General features: G+C 44.0%; 1 protein-coding gene across 1 annotated transcript; it reads left to right on the top strand.

The window, feature by feature from the left end:
- The first annotated feature begins 12,962 nt into the window (after positions 1-12,962).
- Positions 12,963-15,296, top strand: LOC126177038 (cuticle protein 16.5-like). Its single transcript, XM_049924272.1, has 2 exons — positions 12,963-13,035; positions 14,868-15,296. The coding sequence occupies exons 1-2, from the start codon at positions 13,024-13,026 to the stop codon at positions 15,294-15,296; spliced, it is 441 nt and encodes a 146-aa protein (XP_049780229.1). The 5' UTR covers positions 12,963-13,023.
- Positions 15,297-19,517: the final 4,221 nt, after the last annotated feature.

Raw genomic sequence — 19,517 nt, 5'->3', positions numbered from 1 at the left:
AACTTTAAATTCTCTGTTCAGCATTTTTAACAATCTGTCCGCAAACTTTTTCGTCTGGGATGCATTGTTGGATCTCATTTACTGGTGGCCAAGGTAGAGCAGCTAGTAAAGGCTCACCTATAATTCGTTTGCCTAGAATTTCTATAGGTGATAATCCCGTCGTTAGGTGAGGCAATTCATTTAATATCTTTTCGAATTCAGGCATTAGTTTGGCCCACCGAGTATGTTTATGTGCACAATAAGTTCTACATAATCGTCCTAATTCTTTCATGACCCTTTCTACTAAATTACTTTGAGGGTGATATTTCGAAATTAAGATATGTTTGATTCCACATTGTTTTATCATATCTTTAAACTTTTGACTAATAAAGGCACTACCGTTGTCAGACATAAGTCGTTCAGGAATGCCCCAGTTAACAAAGTAATTTCGGGTGAGACAGCGTATAACGCTCGCTGTATTCGCTCGTTTCAAAGTATATAGCTTCACATGTTTGGAACAACATTCCATTACAGCAAACACATAAGTAAATCCTCCTGAACTACGAGGCAGAGAGCCGAAATAATATAATGACAGTAGATCCCACAGACCTCGAGGAGTTACAGCATATAATTTATAACGCTTAGATTTGTTATTAACTTTAACCTTTTGACAGGTTTCACAAGCCCTAATAATACTTCTCACAATACGGGACATATTTTTGAAATAATAATACTTCAATAGATGTTTAATACATTTATGAATTCCAAAATGCCCGTAACCATCATGAATATAAGTAATTAAATCGTACACAACAGTTTTCGGAATGCAGATTTTCCATCTCTGGTGTTCCCTCTGTGCTTTCCAATACAACAAGTCGTTGAAATATAACCACACACCCCGGGTGTTAACTGTTTCGTCCCCATTATTAAGGTTTTGTATAAGGTCCTTATATTGATCGTCATTTCTTTGATTGCATCTAATAGCAGTTACTATCCGTTTAACCTTACGTTCGTTCTCCTGAGTTAAAAGGAAATAAACATGGTAATTTGTTCCTGGTTCTTCTGCAATGTTAATATTTTCCATTCCTACTGGAAGTCTCGACAAAGCATCCGAAACTACATTTTGAGTTCCTTTTATATACCCAATTTCATACTGAAATTCTTGCAAGCATAATACCCAACGCAACAATCTACTGTGAAGTAACCGACAATTGTTCAAAAAGGTTAAAGCCTGATGATCAGTATATGCAATTGTTTTTCTTCCCATTAATAATCCTCTAAATCGTTGAAAACCCCATACCACTGCGAGAGCTTCCTTCTCGGTTACAAAATAATTTCTTTCATGTTTATTTAAAGTTCTACTAGCGAATCCAATAGCCCGATATAATCCATTTTCATTGGTCAGATCACCTTGGAATATTACGCAAGACACACCATAATCAGAGGCATCCGTACACATACAAAAGTCCTGATCGAAATCTGGATGGTATAACATTTTGGCTTCTGTTAACGCTCCTTTTATCTTATTAAAAACTTCTTCTTCCTCTTTTTCCCATAGCCATACTGATTTCTCTTTTAATAAATCCAGTAATTTAGGATTAACAACATCCTGCCCTGGAAGAAATCTTCTCAGAAATCCTATCATTCCTAAGAATGATTTCAGTTGTTTCCGATTTCTAGGACTCGGGCATCGAGCAATAGCTTCAATACGCGCTGGGTCTGGCCTAATACCTTTACTGTCCACTATATGCCCCAAAAATCTCACTTCCTCCTTTCCGAAGTAAGACTTAGATAATTTTAAAATAATTCCTCTGTCAATTAAATGGTTAAACAATTCCCGTAATATCGTTACGTGTTCTTCCCACGTTTTAGTGGCTACAAAAATATCATCTACATATAAAATAATCTTTTGTAATAATTGCTGACCCAAAGCAGAATCTAATGCCCTAATGAAAGTTGACACTGATATATTAAGTCCAAAAGGTAAAACTTGGAACTGATATGATCTGCCTTCAAAAAGAAAAGCCGTATATTGCCGTGAATCCGGGTGTAATATTACTTGATGGTAGCCAGCAGTTAAATCCATTGTACTCATATAACGAGAACCAGCAATCTTAAGAAGTACGTCCTCCATAGGAATAGGTCTGTCTCTTTCCAGCTCTATAATTTTGTTTAATTCACGAGCATCCAGAACCAGTCGTACCCCACCAGTAGCTTTCTTAACTACCCACAAAGGACTGTTAAAAGCACTACATGATCGTTCGATAATATTTTGTTCTAGCATCTTACTTATTTCTCTACTAACCGGTTCTTTGAATTGTACTGGAACAGGATAAGGTTTCTTAAAGAATGGTTTTTGATCATTAATCTTAAGTTTACAAACGTAATCTTTAATTCTCCCCGGTTCATCTGAGAAGACTGCTCTAAATTCTAACAACAAAGATTCCAACTCTTCCTTTTCTTGTTCGGATAGACAATTCGTAGAATAACATTTTTCTTTCACTTCGGTTTCGATACTATTACTAGCCTCACATTGGTATACTTCATATTCAAGATCACTAAAATCTGTTAATAGGTTTATGGTCTGTCTGTACTTAATCTGTAAGGATTCGTAGCAATTTTCAGGTACTTGATTATTAGAAAACCTCACTTTAAAAGCACATGCCTCCTTATGGATGGTTAAGGAAAAGTCTTTAAAATCTAATATAGCTTTATATTTACATAGCCAATCTGTACCTAAAATTATGGCCACATTTAACTTTGCTACGACAAGTACATAGTGAGCAATTAATTGTTTAGCAATTTCAAAAGTTAAATAAACTTCCTCAGTAATATATTGACTTCTTTTACCAGTAACTCCTATAATTTTCACCCCAGTTACAGGTAAGGTTGGGAAATTCCAATATTTTCTTTTAAGCTGAAATAATCCTTTAGATAAAATACTTACTTCGCTACCCGAATCGATTATAATATTTACTTCGGTATCTTTAATATAACCTTTAATAACGGGTTTATAAGTTATTTTCTCCCTGATTGTCTTCCTGAAGTAAATCTTGTTGCCAATCACCTTCCATTTGGCAGCTTAATGATAAATTGCAATTGGGTCTTGTATAATTTTGACTAACAGTTCCCTTTAGTTGACCCGTACTAAAGGACTTTACTAGTTTTCCGAACTTTCTATGATAACGTCACCTACAACTTGACCTTCATTAATTACTTGAGGATGATTTATTTCATTATCGTTATTGTGTAATCTTCGCATTTTAGAGTTATTACCACGATTTTGTTGGCTCTCTTTATCTTTAGATTGCCGTTTTATATAACAAAACCGGCTATGATTGTTGTTGTTAAATTTTCGTGGTTCTGAATTATTATTATTTAGAGGATTGTCATTTCTACCAAATCTATATTTCTCGTCTTCCCGTTCTGTATTAAGTATATCTAACTGTTCTAAATATCCTAATAATTCACAAGGTTGTGACCATTCCCTTTCTATCATTCTTTCCTTTATATAATACGGTAACCTACTAATTAGGACTCGTATTAGGTGACTTTCAATATTTGGTTCTTCAATTAATTTAGCACGGTTTAAATGCCATTCGAAATAATTCCTATAACCTCCCCACCGTTTAGAATATGGAGGAGGGTCTAACAACTCTGAAGTTAAGTGTTGTTGTTTTCCTCTTGACCAATAATTTTGTTTAAACTGCTTAACAAAATCATCCCAGTCCCTAAATTCAGTTCTATGCAGTACTGCCCATTCCGCAGCTTCTGCTTCTAAATCTATTACAGATTGAATCCGTTTTCCATTACTCCATTTAGGAGATAATGAAGTTTCAAAAGCTTTTATAAAGATTATAGTGTGAAGTTCGCCTCCTGGTTTGAATACAGGAAATCGACTTGCTACATTGGAATTTGTCGTTATATCATCCCAACATTCTGCGAGAGACATAGTTGGATTTTGTTTAGATGGCAGATACGGAGTTGCGTCGGATTTGCTTGCCGTGATTTCTTTATTTGTGTTGTTGTCGTCCGAGTTAGCAAACACGATGCGACTTTTGTCTTTAATTACGTTATTACTTCTACTACCTGATATGTTTTCATTATTATCTAATTCCGATAACCGTTTAGTAATTTCCTGTATTCGCATTTCTGTATCGGATACGCGATTAGCTAATATCGATTCTTCACTGTGTTCACGATGTGAACGCTCTGCACCTTCATCAATGTTGTTATCTTTGGAAGTCTCAAGGTTACTGCATATTTCGGTAATTAAAAATTTCATGTTTTCTATTTCAGTATGATCTTTTTCTACTCAATGAGTTAATATCTCTAATTCTACATTATCTCTTGAAGAAATCTCTACAGGTTTGGTAGAAACCTCTTTAATAGATTCTAATAATTCTCTATGAACAGTTTCTGTTTGCATAGAAAATTCATCTCGTAACTTATCGTTATTTTTCTCTATTTCATTTACAACTAAGACATTGACATTATCTAGTCTCTTGGTTAAGTCAGTAATATCATTTCGCATGCGAGCTTCTTCCTCACGCGATTCCTGGATATGTTCTTCTAACCTTTTACAATTATCAGCAATCTTTTTACTAAGTCCTACTAGTTTTTCATGCGTTTCAACTTTTGAAGCCTCTATTTTATCACTTAATTCTCGACTGGTTTCATTAAGTTGTTCCTGTAACCTGTCTGTCGATTTTGTTAGCTCCCCTTTAAGTTCCTCTTTTAATCTAGCCGTAGATTCTTCGTTAGACTGTTTTAATCTAGCAGTAGATTCTTCGTTAGACTGTTTTAATTCCTGTTTTAGTTCCTCTTTCAATCTAGCAGTAGATTCTTCGTTAGACTGTTTTAATTCAGCTAAAAAATCCCCGTTAGATTGTTTTAATTTAGCGATCGCCCTAAAAAGGGATCTCATGCTTCTATCGGACACAGATTGCTCTTCGTCTGACATTTCACTTCCCGACATTATTGTAAGATAATCAACAATCCTATTAAAGCAACCTCCCTATGTACAACACTCCACTTCCAACTTAAAACAGACACACCGGACACTAGTATTTTAGTTTGTAGTTCTCGATGATCAGTGTGCTGCTATGGGCTGCAGAAGTAACAGCCGTCTATGCAGCCGCTGAGATGCTGCAACCCCGCTTCCGCAACCGGCAGGACGCCGAGTCGAACACCGGAGACGTCACTGGCTGCGACCACGCCCGGCACCGCCGTAGACAGGCGAAGCCCTCAGCAACACCTCTAATACCAGCCGGAGGAACGCCCCCCAGCTGACGTACTGGGCCTGTTAGTTTAGGGAGAAAAAGGTTGTCGGGGTTTGCAGCGTTCAGCTGCTGCCCAACAGATGCGCCTTCTCGTGGAATAACTGCGTGACCGTACTGCTTGGCTGCGCTCCGTCAGCTGCCCACACCCGCCAAGTCGCCGCTGGTTGGTGAAGGCTCCACGAAGACTCGTGTTGACTTCCGAAGGTCTCTTGATGTTTTAATTGTTTCGTACCTGTGTGCCTTAGTTGCACACACGTCCTGTTTTTAAGGTCGCCGTGGTGTAGTGTAAGGACGTAAGTTTTTTTATAAATGATTTTCTTTTGACATATAACCATGTGTAGACTTCGTCACCTACGTCAGTTACAACATACTTCAAAATTATTTAAATCCTTTTTTAAATTTGTCTTTGAATGGTTCTTTAACAAAACTATAATTAAAACATCATCATTTGAGACGTATGCGCAGCATTTCGTCACTCAGGCCAATTGGTTTGCGGAAACATTTTTCAATTGAGATGTCGTTTGTTTCTTCTCAGAAATTATATTAATGCAAGTTATCTGATTTAACAGATATTAGAACCACATTGAATAAACTTTCCAGATTCAAACCCGCGATGAACGTTGTCACAATTAATAATCTTCTCAAATAAATTAATAATTCATTCACATAATTCTTCAAAAATAAATTCTCGGAACACGTATTTGAACTTTAGCAGTATCCACTAGTTTATTACCTTCTTACATATAGACGTGAACCTGAGCCTTGACAAGATAGGACTGAACATTTACAATATGATTAAACTTTCTATGACGTCATTGTTGTACAAAAATTGCAAATTCTAACTTTTTTCCATTTTTTAGAAGCACGACGCAACAACTCGGTTTCAGGATCTTCTGTTGCTCTTTAGCTGTCGACCCGCGACGTATAGTGGCCAGCAATTTCCTCTCTGGTCCCGGCAGTGAAGATGTTGTCTCCGTTCGATGCGCCGCCATCTCTGTACATGAAACATAAAAAATAAATACAAAACTCTAGACAATTCACAACCATTACAAATATTACAAAAATACATAAGAAGAAACACAAAATTAAACTTATATTCACCTGCAAACTGGGCTGACACTGGTGGATGGGTGACGCTTCAATTTCGCGTCCCACTACAACCTCCGGCTTCGACGATGGTTTAATCGATCACCCATGCATCGGAGCCCTCTTCTCCTCCCACCGGCAGCCATCAGTCGGACCATGTACCAGTGACCCTTCCTGCTTCTACGGATATCGCCGCCGCCGGGATCTAAACGTCGCGCTCACAACCTGACGCTACTCCTGCGCCACTACCAACAGCGACCACCTCCGATCCCCACAAACCCGATCATATGGACGCCCTGCACTTGACGTTCCCGCCACGGCCTTCCTCCCAAAGCGCCGCGACTCCCTTCCTGCTTGCGACACAGAGGGACGATCACGCAAACAACGTTCACCTAAAAGGCGCAAGAGGAGGCGCCGTACGGTCTAGGAACGAGATGCTCCAGAGGCCGTCCGAACTGACGAGGGCTCGGAGAACCTGCACGACGACACGAATGACGACAACATGACGCCGACTTTGGGTGCGTCGGTGCCTACTCTGGTGGCTCGCCCAGGTGCTCCTGAACCAAAAAAGGCCTCCAGTGTTACGACTGCTGCGGCAGACGTCCTTCGCCCCCACGACCGAAGTGGAACGCACGACCATCACAACGACAGCGCCTTCAATGGCGTTGAGTGAGGACGTCGACGAAGGCCCGGACCACACGCTGGAGACAGAGTTACCCCAGACGGAAGCTTCGTTACGCCGCTGATAATGCCGTCAGGTGGCGTGCAGCAGGAATCGTCGTTGCCTCGCCCCTCTTCATCCTCCGCTGGTGGATTTCCCCTCCACGGCGGGGTACGGCTCCAAACCTATCGAGTAGTGACGATCAACACTAACACCATTAGCTCACCCATGAAACTTCAACTGCTGCGAGAGATGATGTGGGTGTCGGACGTCGACATCGCACTACTACAGGAAGTACACTTGGCCAAACTTTCAGACGTCGTGGCATATAACACTTATCCTTCTCCTGGTGATACCTGGACGCAGCGTAGCCATCTACGCCCGAGAAGGCATTCCAGCGGCCGATATCGCATACCTTCCATCCGCTAGAGGCATGGGTACGCGTATTGTCAACATATCCGCTCCGTCAGGCTCCACACGCAGACGCGACAGGACACTCTTCTATTCAGAAGAAATCGCCCCATTGTTTCTTGGAGGCTGCGACCATTACTTGCTTGGGGGTGATTTTAATTGTGTCTTGTACCCTAAGGGTCAAGTGCCCCACTAAAATACCTGTCAAGAAATGCGTATTGTCGTCGGAGATCTGTTGCTCCGCGACACTTGGGACATTCGGCATGGCCACGCACCTGGACATACTTCCTTTACGAGTTACTCCGCAAGCCACCTTGATTGGATTTACGTCTCTCACGAACTTACACCTGCAATCTAAGGCGCAAAACCTTTCGGACCACTGTGCCCACATCTGCAACATTCTCCTCCCCCGGCAAGTGGTCTGGCGTAGTCGTGCACCGTGGAAACTAAACACCTCCCATCTTCATGGTCCCGAATGTCTTCAACGTGTTATCGAGACGTGGGCCACCTGTGAACGTTGCTTATGTAAGTACTACACGACCTTGACCTGTGGCTGAAATGTGCCAAAACAGCCATTCGACTTACCTTGTTTCCGTACGGCAAGGAAGTAGCTAAGTGGCCCCGGCACACTACCGACCATTTCTACGCCGTTTCCGCGGCCTGGATGCCCAACCGCCTATCCCCGACACCCACAGCAGGATTAAGGCGCAAATTGTAACGTTGACACGCAATAGACAGCAGGGGGGCGATGGTGTGAACCCGATGTCAAGATTCGGCGGAACAGAACATCTCACCATGCATCCGATAGGAAACATCGACGACAACGACTCTTCACCGAGATCTACACCTGTCACGCGCAGCAAGTCACTTGCCACGCCGAAAACGTCAATGCCTTTGTAGACCACTACCACATGATGTACCAGGAGGAGACTAAAAACAACCACGCTGCGGAGTCTGTGTTACCACACGTAACTCACAGCCCCGCCAGCGACGAAGCGGACGAGTTGATACAGCCAGTTACGCGTGGCGAAGTAAACGATGCAATTAACAAAGGTGCTCTGAATAAGTCAACTGATTTCGACGGATTGCCGATAGAATTTTAACGATCTTTCCTCCCACTAGTGGCGTCACGGTGGACGAAGGTGTTTCATGAACTTATGACGATGGAGATCGCCTTACCGCCGTCCTCCGTCACGGGAATTATTATACCCATCCACAAACCGACACCAGTGGTGACGACAGCCCATTACCGTTGCTTGACTCTGCTTAACGCAGACTATAAAATTTTTACATGCCTCCTGGCGACGCGATGCCGCAAGGTCCTGCCTAGCATTCTGTCTCCGGAACAGACTACTTCGGGTGGCTCAGTTAATATGTAAACCACCAAAGGAGAATGTCGTGATTTAATTGCTCTGGCAGCGGCGTGCATACTCAGCGGCGGGATGGTTGCCATTGATTTTGACAGCGCATTCGATAAGTTGTAGCATCGTTTACTGTTACCTGTATTGAGTCGAGTGGGTTTTCCACCAGCCTTTATCAATGTCTTGTACGGCACCGCAGAATCGCTGATTCAGGTCAATGGCCGTGAGGCGGGACCAGTGGTGATCTGGGGTCCCGTAAGGCAAGGTTGCCCTCTTTTCGACTCTATGCCATAAAGCTCGATCTACTCATCGGGGGTCTGACGAGCCACCTTTCTGGTCTCACTTAGCGACAGCACAGTTTTCGATGACGTGCCTATGCGGACGACCTCCTCCTCTCCGCCCGCTCAAGGAAGGAGACGAAAACGGTGCTTGATTTGATATTAACGTACGGAACTGCACGGGGCCGTAACATGAATGTGGCTAAATCGACGGCGATGTCCATTGGGCGCGGCCTCTCACACGACGACTTAGCACCTATCCCGCGTGTACAAAAACTACGACACCTTGGTATCATTTGCACCTCCACCGTGCGTCGATCCGCTGCCATCAATTTTCGGCGTGCACTCCAAATTATCCGCACGGCAGTGCGTTAAAGTCTCCTCCGTCGACTCGATTCTTTACAACGTGTCCAGTACCTCAATCAACATGTGGCGTCCAGAATGGTCCACCTCACAGGTCCTCCCACTGCCATCAACTATTGGACGAAGACTTCAGGCTACGCTCTTTAAGGTCCGCTACGAAACGCTCACCCTTCCCCCGCGAGCGGGAGGCCTCGGACTTGTCAATGTTCGACTCCAAGCGGCGTCCTTGTACATGTCCACCATGCACAAGCACTGGCACGGGGGCCCCTCCCTTACGCGAAACTTGTTGGAAATTCTTGTGCCCGCGGCCTGAACGCCACCAGTACCAGTCGGACACATCAAGCACCATCTGACGCACATTTCTGATTTCATCGTCGACTTCAGTTATGGTCACACACAATTACCGACCACGCATTCTCCACGACCTAAAGATTTTTACACCCCACTCCTTCGTTATATATCAAGCAACAATATCGAACTCGGACATGTGTCCCAGAGGTGACCCACTGTTTGGCGTCATATCCACCACCTTTTCTTCCCTCCAACGTCCGGGAAACATGGTACCACGTCGCAAATGGAAAATTCGCCACAAAATATTGTCTTCACGCCATCTGACTGACGGACTCTCCTCTTTGTTCCATTTGGCACCTCATGGATGACGATGCCCACCAACTGACTTGTGGTGCCACCAGCGACGTCTGGAAACCTGGCCGACAGTTCGTTGCGTGTTACCTCCGCGTTTCGCAGAATTCGATTGACCTATGGACTTTTATCCATCCTGAGGATACTTAATTCCCTGCCACCAACAATCATGCTATTGCATGGGTCAAGAGATTTATGATTACCTACATGTATAATGATGGAGAAAAATCACGCCTTAATTTCTGGCAGTACTTACAAACCGCCCACAGTGAAGTTGAGCACCGACCGCGCCACCGTGCCTTTTTCGCCAATTACCTACACGCGATCTTTACGTTACCACCGCTCAGTTGGATGGTGCCACACATCGAGAGTACTCCCGCCCCTCCCCCCCCCCCCTCCTCTCTCCTGCTGACATCTGAGACACTCCCCGCTGCTTTCAATATCGTTATCCGTAGTGGAGTAGGCGCATCGACACGCGCCTCCTTTCTTTTATGCACGATGCCAGAGCACGTTGGTTATTCCCCTAACTCTACTGTATATTGCTTCACACCTTTGTACATTAGTATTACTGTATTTTCCCTACACCTTGTTAATCAAAGCAAATTGCTCGCCTTCTTCGAGCGTCATGTCTCTTGTTACTTCCGCAGAAAGGATGGCATTTCTGTTGTATTTAAGCTTGTACCAATAAAGATATTTTGTTGATTTATCCAGTTCCTGGTAAAAAAAAAAGATGGATAGAGCGTCTGCATTTAAGCAGGAGACTCCCTGCCAGGGCACACATTTTCATCTGTCTCCGTCAGCAGCTGAAGATATTAATATATAATTGGAAAAACAAGAGAGGGTTTGGGACACAAATAATTTAGAATCTTCAGTTATGTTGGGACAGAAAGGTAATAGCACTGACAACATAGCTGTTGATCTCAGCTTCTGTTGTAAATACCGTCAGGAGTCCAGTTACATATGTCTGCTCAAGTCGGCCGGAGTGGCCGTGCGGTTCTAGGCACTACAGTCTGGAACCGCGAGACCGCTACGGTCGCAGGTTCGAATTCTGCCTCGGGCATGGATGTGTGTGATGTCCTTAGGTTAGTTAGGTTGAAGTAGTTCTAAGTTCTAGGGGACTGATGACCTCAGAAGTTGAGTCCCGTAGTGCTCAGATCCATTTGAACCATTTTTTGACTGCTCAAAGAGAATAAGTTTAGAAGAGGTTGTCTTAGCTTAAAATTGGCATATACTCTAGAGAGGTACAAATATTTTAAAGAACTTACCACAGAATTACTGAATGTGTACTGGTTCAACGATAGATAGAGAGTGATATAATGAAAGTTTGGCGGACATACCTAAACTGTGGTAGGAGATTTAAGCAAAGTTTGAATAAATATGGTGAGGAAATGATTAGGAAATCATAAAAGACAGACATCATATGGAAAAGAAGTAATGTTGGTTAAATGGTGGTAGAGAATTTGCATTATCAGAAGAGATATCGGTTGATATGGGGGACTATGGGATATCTCGAACAGAGTGATGGATATTGGTAAACGGTAAGCTCACTACTGCCGGGAGGAACTAAGTATTGTGATAATCACCAGGTGACATAGTAGAGAAGCGTTCATTCTTGAGAAAGGAATCCCCAGGGGGTTCACTACCCTTTAGTGAATATGTGCAGTTGTGTGCATACGACCCTAAGCTGTTGCAGTGCTGTTTCTTTCTTTAGTTTTCTGCACTGCTTCCTATTTTTCCTCTGTCCTTTGCATCTGTCAAAATAACTCGTTAAATACCTGAACTATCCAGAATACGAATCAAGAAGATGTAACCGGATATGAAAATATCCCACAAATGAGACATAAATCTTGGTGAAGATGATGAATGGATGAATTACTGATAGACTAAAACAACAAGGATAAGCTAAAAGTTTGTGAATAGGTTCATGTAGGAAATTTGGAAGTACTGATAAAAAGCAAGGCTGGTATAGTAATTTGGCAATATTTATATAGTTAAATTTGGTTTGGGCTTTATAATTTCAACAGGCTTAGTGAAGAATCCGGCAGCGGAACCCTAACACACGTCACTATCCGTACAGGTCACTTGGACCCCAAAGCTAATTTGTATTTTGCTATACTAGTTGCTGTTTGTTTACGGTCATTCTTTTTATTCATATAGCTGTAGCAGTGGTACTTCTGATACTTGATTCATTTTATTTCCAAGAAATGTTTTCCGTATATTTTTTTTCTTAATGTAAATCGAACTAGTTTTTCCTAATGTAGGAAATTCTCGTATGTTTTTTAATCTTCAGAAAATCACCAACAACAATGTGTTACACTTACCATGGTTCTAACGACGTCTGTAGCATTTTCACTATGTACTTGGTCAATGACATCACCTTGTCTTGAAATTTCCTTTTTATCCATTGTACTCCTTCGTCCGATATAGGTCTTCGTTAGACGTCTTCCCTCACCCGTTTATTTAGTACTTCATCACTGGCACGTCAGTCCATTTTTTCAGGGGATGCTCAGGATGTGAAACAGAACCCCACGATCTGGCAGCGTCTTAGCTCGTCCTGTACAATAGCTGAAACTGTTAGCAGCTGAATACTGGCGGAAAGTGTTGCACCAAATGCTTGGATTACTATTAACGACTGATATCAAAGATAAGTCAGACTCTTGGGGTTTCATAATATATTTCTGAGTCTCTCATATGTAGAGAATACGGGTATAAACGTAGGTACGGTATATGAAGCTGTCTGGCACACCAGGAATGCGATAACGCAACTAGCGGCTTGGGCGTCATTCAGTGGTTCAGGCCGAGCAGCGGAAGGTCGGCTGCACTACTTTCACGAACCTCTGCCGCCGACCTCCTGGGTATATATACGGGTCATCTGCAGACGCCGGCACAGTCCAGCAGGAGCAGCAGCAGCAGCAGCAGCAACAGCAGCAGACGCAGCCTAGAAACTCCCTACAACTAACATGAAGTGCCTGGTGAGTGCGGTTCACCGTGGTGTATTGTAACAGTGGAGTTTCTAGAACAGCGTCGAGGAATGCGCTAACGACCTGCCTGACTTTCACAAATAAATCCACATTTTCGAAACAGTCTCGGCTTTAGCAGTTCACGTAGTCTTGTACTGTAATCAGCTGTACAGCTGCACTGGATCATGTAGAGTATTTACAGAAGAGACCGTTGACAACGCAATGGAATCGATACTGCGTGCAATTACATGAGTCTATGTGATTTAAACCCACCAAGGTTGACATGATAAAACCTTTAGACGGCTGATCATTTACTTTTCATCCCTGAAAAGCCAGAACCTTGACGATAAGGTTATCCAAAAGGAAACAGAAATAGTTGCAATGTTACTGTAAATAAAGAGGCGTCGTTATGTTACTAATGCAACGGGGAAACTAATTTGACAGAGAAAACAATGGTTCAAATGGCTCTGTGCACTATGGGACTAAACGTCTGAGGTCAACAGTCCCCTACAACTTAGAACTACTTAAAGCTAACTAACCTAAGGACATCACAAACCTGCGACCGTAGCGGTCGCGCGGTTCCAGACTTTAGCGCCTAGAACCGCTCGGCCACCACAGTTTGACAGAGACCTTCGTAAAAAAAAAAAAAACTATTTAAAAGTTTTGTGTTATCAGAATAGTTGCTGTACGTACAGAGACTGATTTTCTGCAAAATGGTCCAACTAGAACAGTATTTGTCATTAAATGCAAGAATACAGTTTTTTGAGTCAGTGTCTTAGTTGCAAGTACCTTGTAGCAAGGATGCTGAAGGATATCCAGTACCATGAATTTTTCAGAATGTAGGAGATTGAAGAATATGAAATTGGAATGTATGATAAATTAATGGGGGAAAGCATATTAGGATAAAACTCCACAAAGGAGTGATATCTTACATAGGATCAGTAGCAATTCAGCATATAAAGTACCTAGCCTTCTTGCTTCCAGTTTGCACTTTTCTTACAAAGCTTGTGACGAAAGGTGATAAAGATATTGATAATGTAAAGAGATAAATGTTGTACATAGGTACCGCAAGTTTATCAAATTTGCTTACTCTCTTTTCATAGTGTGCTATTCCTGTGATGTACAATTGGCAAATAACACTTATTAGCTGTGTACTGTGCAGAAAACGTTTACGATTACAAAAAGCATGGAAATGATCGTACGGCATTGTGGGCCTGGAGTCCCCCACTCGGGATAGTTCAGCCACCGAGCCCAAAGACTTACGGCATTTGACGCCACATTGGGCGACTTGTGCGTCGGATATGGGGATGAAATGATGGTGACACAATACAACACCCAGTCCCTGAGCGGAGAAAATCTCGTACCCCGGCCAGATATTTAACTTTGCGCACCTTGGCGTGGCTGACCACTCAGCTAACGGGGGCGGAGACACAAAGTATATTCGAAACACTCACCTGGGCTAGTTACAGCAATTATACACATAGTAGCAGTGTTACAATAGTTATGAAAACAATACTGAGCACTCACTGCAGTTATACACCTCTTCTCACATGCCAATACTGCACTACTTATGAGAATGTTACCACATAGCAGGATGGCAGGAATCAGCAGAGCAATCTCGGCACCGTAACAAGTTAGGGCAAACTGCTGACATCTCTGTTTGAGAAAAATGTCGTCTTTTTGTAAAAAGTGACAACATATAGTAACTTACTTTGGTTTTTATGCTATTAGCGAAGGTATAGTTTTTAGCTTGCAAGTAGGGATAAACTGATGATTTAAATCTAAAGTAGAATGAAAATAATTGGTAGATTCTGCATTGTACAACAATAATGTTTCTATTTCAGATCGTCCTGAGTGCTGTCGTGGCCGTGGCCCTGGCCAAGCCCGGCTTCCTGGGGGCGGGCGTCGCCGCCCCCGCCTACGCCGCAGGCCTCGCTGCCGCCGTCCAGCCCGCTCCCGTCTATGTGGGCGGCATCCACCCTGGTCTCGCAGCCTACGGTCCGGCTAACATCGTCGTCGGACCTGGCGGCTACAACCTGGACACCCCTGACGTGGCCGCCGCCAGGGGCGCCCACCTGGCCGCCGTCGCCCAGACGAGGGCGCGCGACGCCGCCATCAACGGCGCCGCCCTCGCCGCCGCCTCCGCCGCCGCCTACGGCGCCTACGCCGCCCCCGCCGTGGTGGCCGCCCCTGCAGTCGCCGCTGTCGCCCCAGCTGTCTATGGTGGACCTGGGGCTGCCTTCCTGGCTGCCAAGGCTGCATACCATGGTTAACCTGTCACAACCAAGGCTTTTCTGTAGAACTGCCAGACTGTGCCGTTGTTCAACACCTTCGCTGCTCAAGAGGCTATTGTAATGCTGCCTGTTGTACAAATCTCTTCTAAATAAACTCCTTTTTTATTAAATTTACTACTATCTTGTTTCGATACACGGTTTTATACCTTATTTACCAATCAAGTATACACACGAAATGAAACTACTGGCGGTGAATTGAACGCCGTCTCCCCACTGGTCGCCTACCCCACTGAGGCTGCCTCGCCGCATCTGGTTTGGTGGCCGCTCCTGATGCTCTTGCTGCTCTCTAGGCTGCCTACGAGGGTTAACGAGGGAGAACTGTGGGAAATCCCTGATCCCACTGACTACCCAAGTAAGTGAAGAGCAAAAAACATTTTGTTTACTTTTTACCATCCGTTCAGAATCACATTTTAACCTAACCATTCTCTTGACCGCGGCTACTATATACTACGGCTTCAGTGTTTCCCGGAACCGATGCACCACGTGCGGCGGTGCGGTTCTTTCCGTCCCTTTACGACGAACCTGCACCTACCTGTGAACATTGTCTCAGCAGATCATCAGTAGGGAAGGCGAGTGAAACCTACTGTACTTCGACGTGAACCAGGCTGCAGTTAAACTCACTAATCTACGTTTCGGAGGAAAGTTCTCACACGAAATGCAAGGTTGGGAATTTTGTCCTTAATTAATAGATTCTGAAACTTAGGTGAACAAGTATTACTGCCAAGCTCGTGCTAGTCTTAACACAGTCACTCACAATCCCTTTCACTCACGTTAGCAAGTGTATGGTGTTGCATTTCCAGGTAACGTTATAGCTACAAAAATACTGATTGTTTTTGATTGAGAACGCTCGCCAAATATTAAGTCTGTCTGTACCAAATGAAGTCACAGTTTTTAGCCACCGACCTGCTCAATACGCTACGCGGAATATATGTCTTTCCTCGTCACAAACTTCACTCAAAAATTCCGAAATTTATACACGTCCATTAGAATAATTATGCCGTCACTTTCCCACACTATTGATGTATGAAACACTGCTAGATCGGGCAACTTATCGTTTCCATCGGAACTACTACTACACACGTCCGAACTGTTTCATGGCTAGACTCCCACTCTTCTCTGGAATACTCTAAGTCTTCTCTATCAGCAGAGAAAGGCGCGCGAAGAATACTGCTTTACCATTCGTCAGTTTACTTAACAGCCAATAGCAAAACAACATTCTCCAGCTGCAATCCGCGCCTTTCATCAATAACCAATCGCAAAATAGTAAACCTAACGACTGCACTTTTCACCGACGTAATTATCTAACATGATGAAGTTTTGCTTATGCATAAAGTTATTTACTATTGTTATTTATACCTAAATTAACTTTCCCTTTTCCATAAACTTACTTTACAAATCTATTTTACAAAAATCCCCTTTGTCCATATCCGTACTTCTTCGAAATGTTCCCACACTAAGTCCTACTACACAACTCGTTAAACAATTATCTTCATATTAACCTTCAATCACACTCACGCATCATTCATAGTGCTAAAACTCATTTATAACATTTTACATACACAAAAAGACATAATAACACTTTATGAAAATACTAGAACAGTTTATGAAAAACATTCTATTACTTTAGTGCACTGTAGTGGGCACAGTCTAAACTAAAATCACAGTCCCCCTACCCAATATTGTCCTCTATCGGCTGATACATAAACTACGTGCGCGCCCAGTCTCGCAACACCATTTGTCGGTATCCAGCTCTGAGACACATCTCCCACATAACCGCCTCCAAGGCAGGAACGTTATACGGCGCTACGCCTCACCCTGTTCCACCAAGAGCAGTTTTGCAATTACTCGGTTACGGGTATAAAACACCTCTCTTAGAGTTTTGTACATCAGTCAATAAAAACGGAACACTTGTAAGATCACTATGTTGTCTATATGTTTGTATCTCTGGCTGTCTGTATGTCACAATGTTTAAAACCCCTTTTAGTCGTATACTGAGGTCTTCGCTCCCTCGACAGTGTAAATAATTTAAACTTCTAAGTAAATGCAATCAAAAGAAAACCAACTTACCAAAACCTCATTTACTCATCGTCTTTCCTAGAGAGGAATGTATTAGTGCGTGATTCAATCCAAATATTCCATCTCCAATACCATCGTTGTCAGCAAAATTTGTAGAGCACATACAAAAGCTATCTGGAATGCCAGCGTCCCAATGGCAAACACAGTGACACCAACGACCAGTCCGCCTTCAGTAAGTGGCGGGGGAATGGATTTCCTACCAACCATGGCCTACCACACCAGTGCAACTGTACACATCGTTACCCCTCATTCCTGATTTACTATCCATGGAAGAAAATTCAAGTTAACTACAGCCTGGGACTGCACAGGCAGCTTTATGAAAGCTTTCACTAACATATGAGCAAGCGAAACATTCCATGCCATTCAACATCAAACCACCCATCAGAAGAAAACAAAAGTGAATCACATAAACATAATCGCTGAAACAATGAGGGCACTTGAGGTTGAATGAGGGATGAGCATTTTGTCCATCCCTTCTCCATAGCACACTGGTACCACAGTACCTAATTACAATGAAATTATCTACACAAGTCACGACCTGACGAACTAACTAAAGTGGACGAAAGTGGAAGTTGACTTCGGACAAGTCCGAAAGAAGAGACACCATATCCATATAAGTATACATATCTGCAAATAATGACCATGACCTTCCTCTTATGTGCGGATGCACACATTTTACCGGGACTCTTACGTGACATGTTAAGAATGTCTTCCACGAGTAATGAGTGTGGTGGGTAGGGACACTACGAATGTAGTGTGTGGACATATAAGGTGAGGATGTGGGTCTCACGGGAGGCGTCCGCGAGATAGTCCCCGCAGTCGCACTATCCTCTGTGCTCTGGATGGCTCAGTCAGTCCGGCATTTGCCACCGTGCAGTGCAGACGTGTTGTTTGTTTTCCGTCTGTGGAGCACGTGCGCTCGCTGTTGTTTGCATTTCAGTGGCCGTCACTTACTTATTTCTTACGTGTACTAGAACCACAGGCAACCGTTTTAGAAAATCCACACTACGATACACCTTCTGCAACGATTACGCACGACCAAAAGCCTTGGAAGTAGAATGCTTCCTACATGACGTTACTCAGATCCCAGCTTCCGACATCTTGGGCATCCATTTGTCCATATTAATAAGTACGTTGTACGTCAAAGTCATCAACGACATGGTGTGTGAAAGAGTACTTTGTGACACCAAACACGGATTACGCTTTTGCCACGCCGACTGAAATGTTGGTGCCGTCACTGTCGACTACCAAGGCTTGGGAATGCGCACCATACGAGTTTACGAACTCCCCTTCGAGCTCCCTGCGGAAGACGTTGTCGCGGCTTTCCGCCCCTATGGCACTGTACACGGTCACACTGCCGAACGATGGGCGCAATTTCAAACGTACCCCGCTCTTAACGGTGTACGACAGATCACCATCGATCTCCATCGCCACGTGCCATCTTACCTGCAAATTAGCGGGTACCGCGCTGTCGTCACGTACGACGGCCAACCCAAGACCTGTTCTGGATGCGGCAAAGAAGGCCACCTCAGATCTGAGTGCCTTAAGCGACGAATTACCCAATTGCCAGCCGCTACCGTGGCACCTCCGGCTCTGAAGACGGTTTTACCTATCACCTACGGCGTCGGAGGTCTTTTCTCCTCCCACCAGACGCCTCCAGTCGGACCATGTACCGGTGACCCTTCCTGGTGCATCGCATATCACCGGGGTCGAAACGTCGCACTCACAGCCTGACGCTACTCCGGCGCCACTACCAACAGCGACGACTTCCGATCCCCACAAGCCCGATCATATGGACGCCTTTCACTTGACGCTCCCGTGATAGCCTTCCTCCCTTCCGCCTTGCGACACAGAGGGACGAACACGCAAACAACGTTCACCTAAAAGGCGCAAGAGGAGGCGCCGTACGGTCTCGGAACGAGATGCTCCAGAGGCCGTCCGACCCGACGAGACCTCGGGGAACCTGCACGCCGACACGAATGACGACAACATGACGCCGACTTTGGCTGCATCGGGCCTACTCTGGTGGCTCGCCCAGGTGCTCCTGAACCAATGGACTCCACGGTTGCGACGGTAGCTGAGACGTCCTCCGTCCCATGACCGAAGTGGAACGCACGATCATCA

The sequence above is a fragment of the Schistocerca cancellata genome, chromosome 3 (genome assembly GCF_023864275.1).
Source record: "Schistocerca cancellata isolate TAMUIC-IGC-003103 chromosome 3, iqSchCanc2.1, whole genome shotgun sequence".
Classification (NCBI taxonomy): Eukaryota; Metazoa; Arthropoda; class Insecta; order Orthoptera; family Acrididae; genus Schistocerca; species Schistocerca cancellata.
The sequence above is the reverse complement of the archived record's forward strand: the minus strand, read 5'-3'. Positions and strand labels throughout refer to the sequence as shown.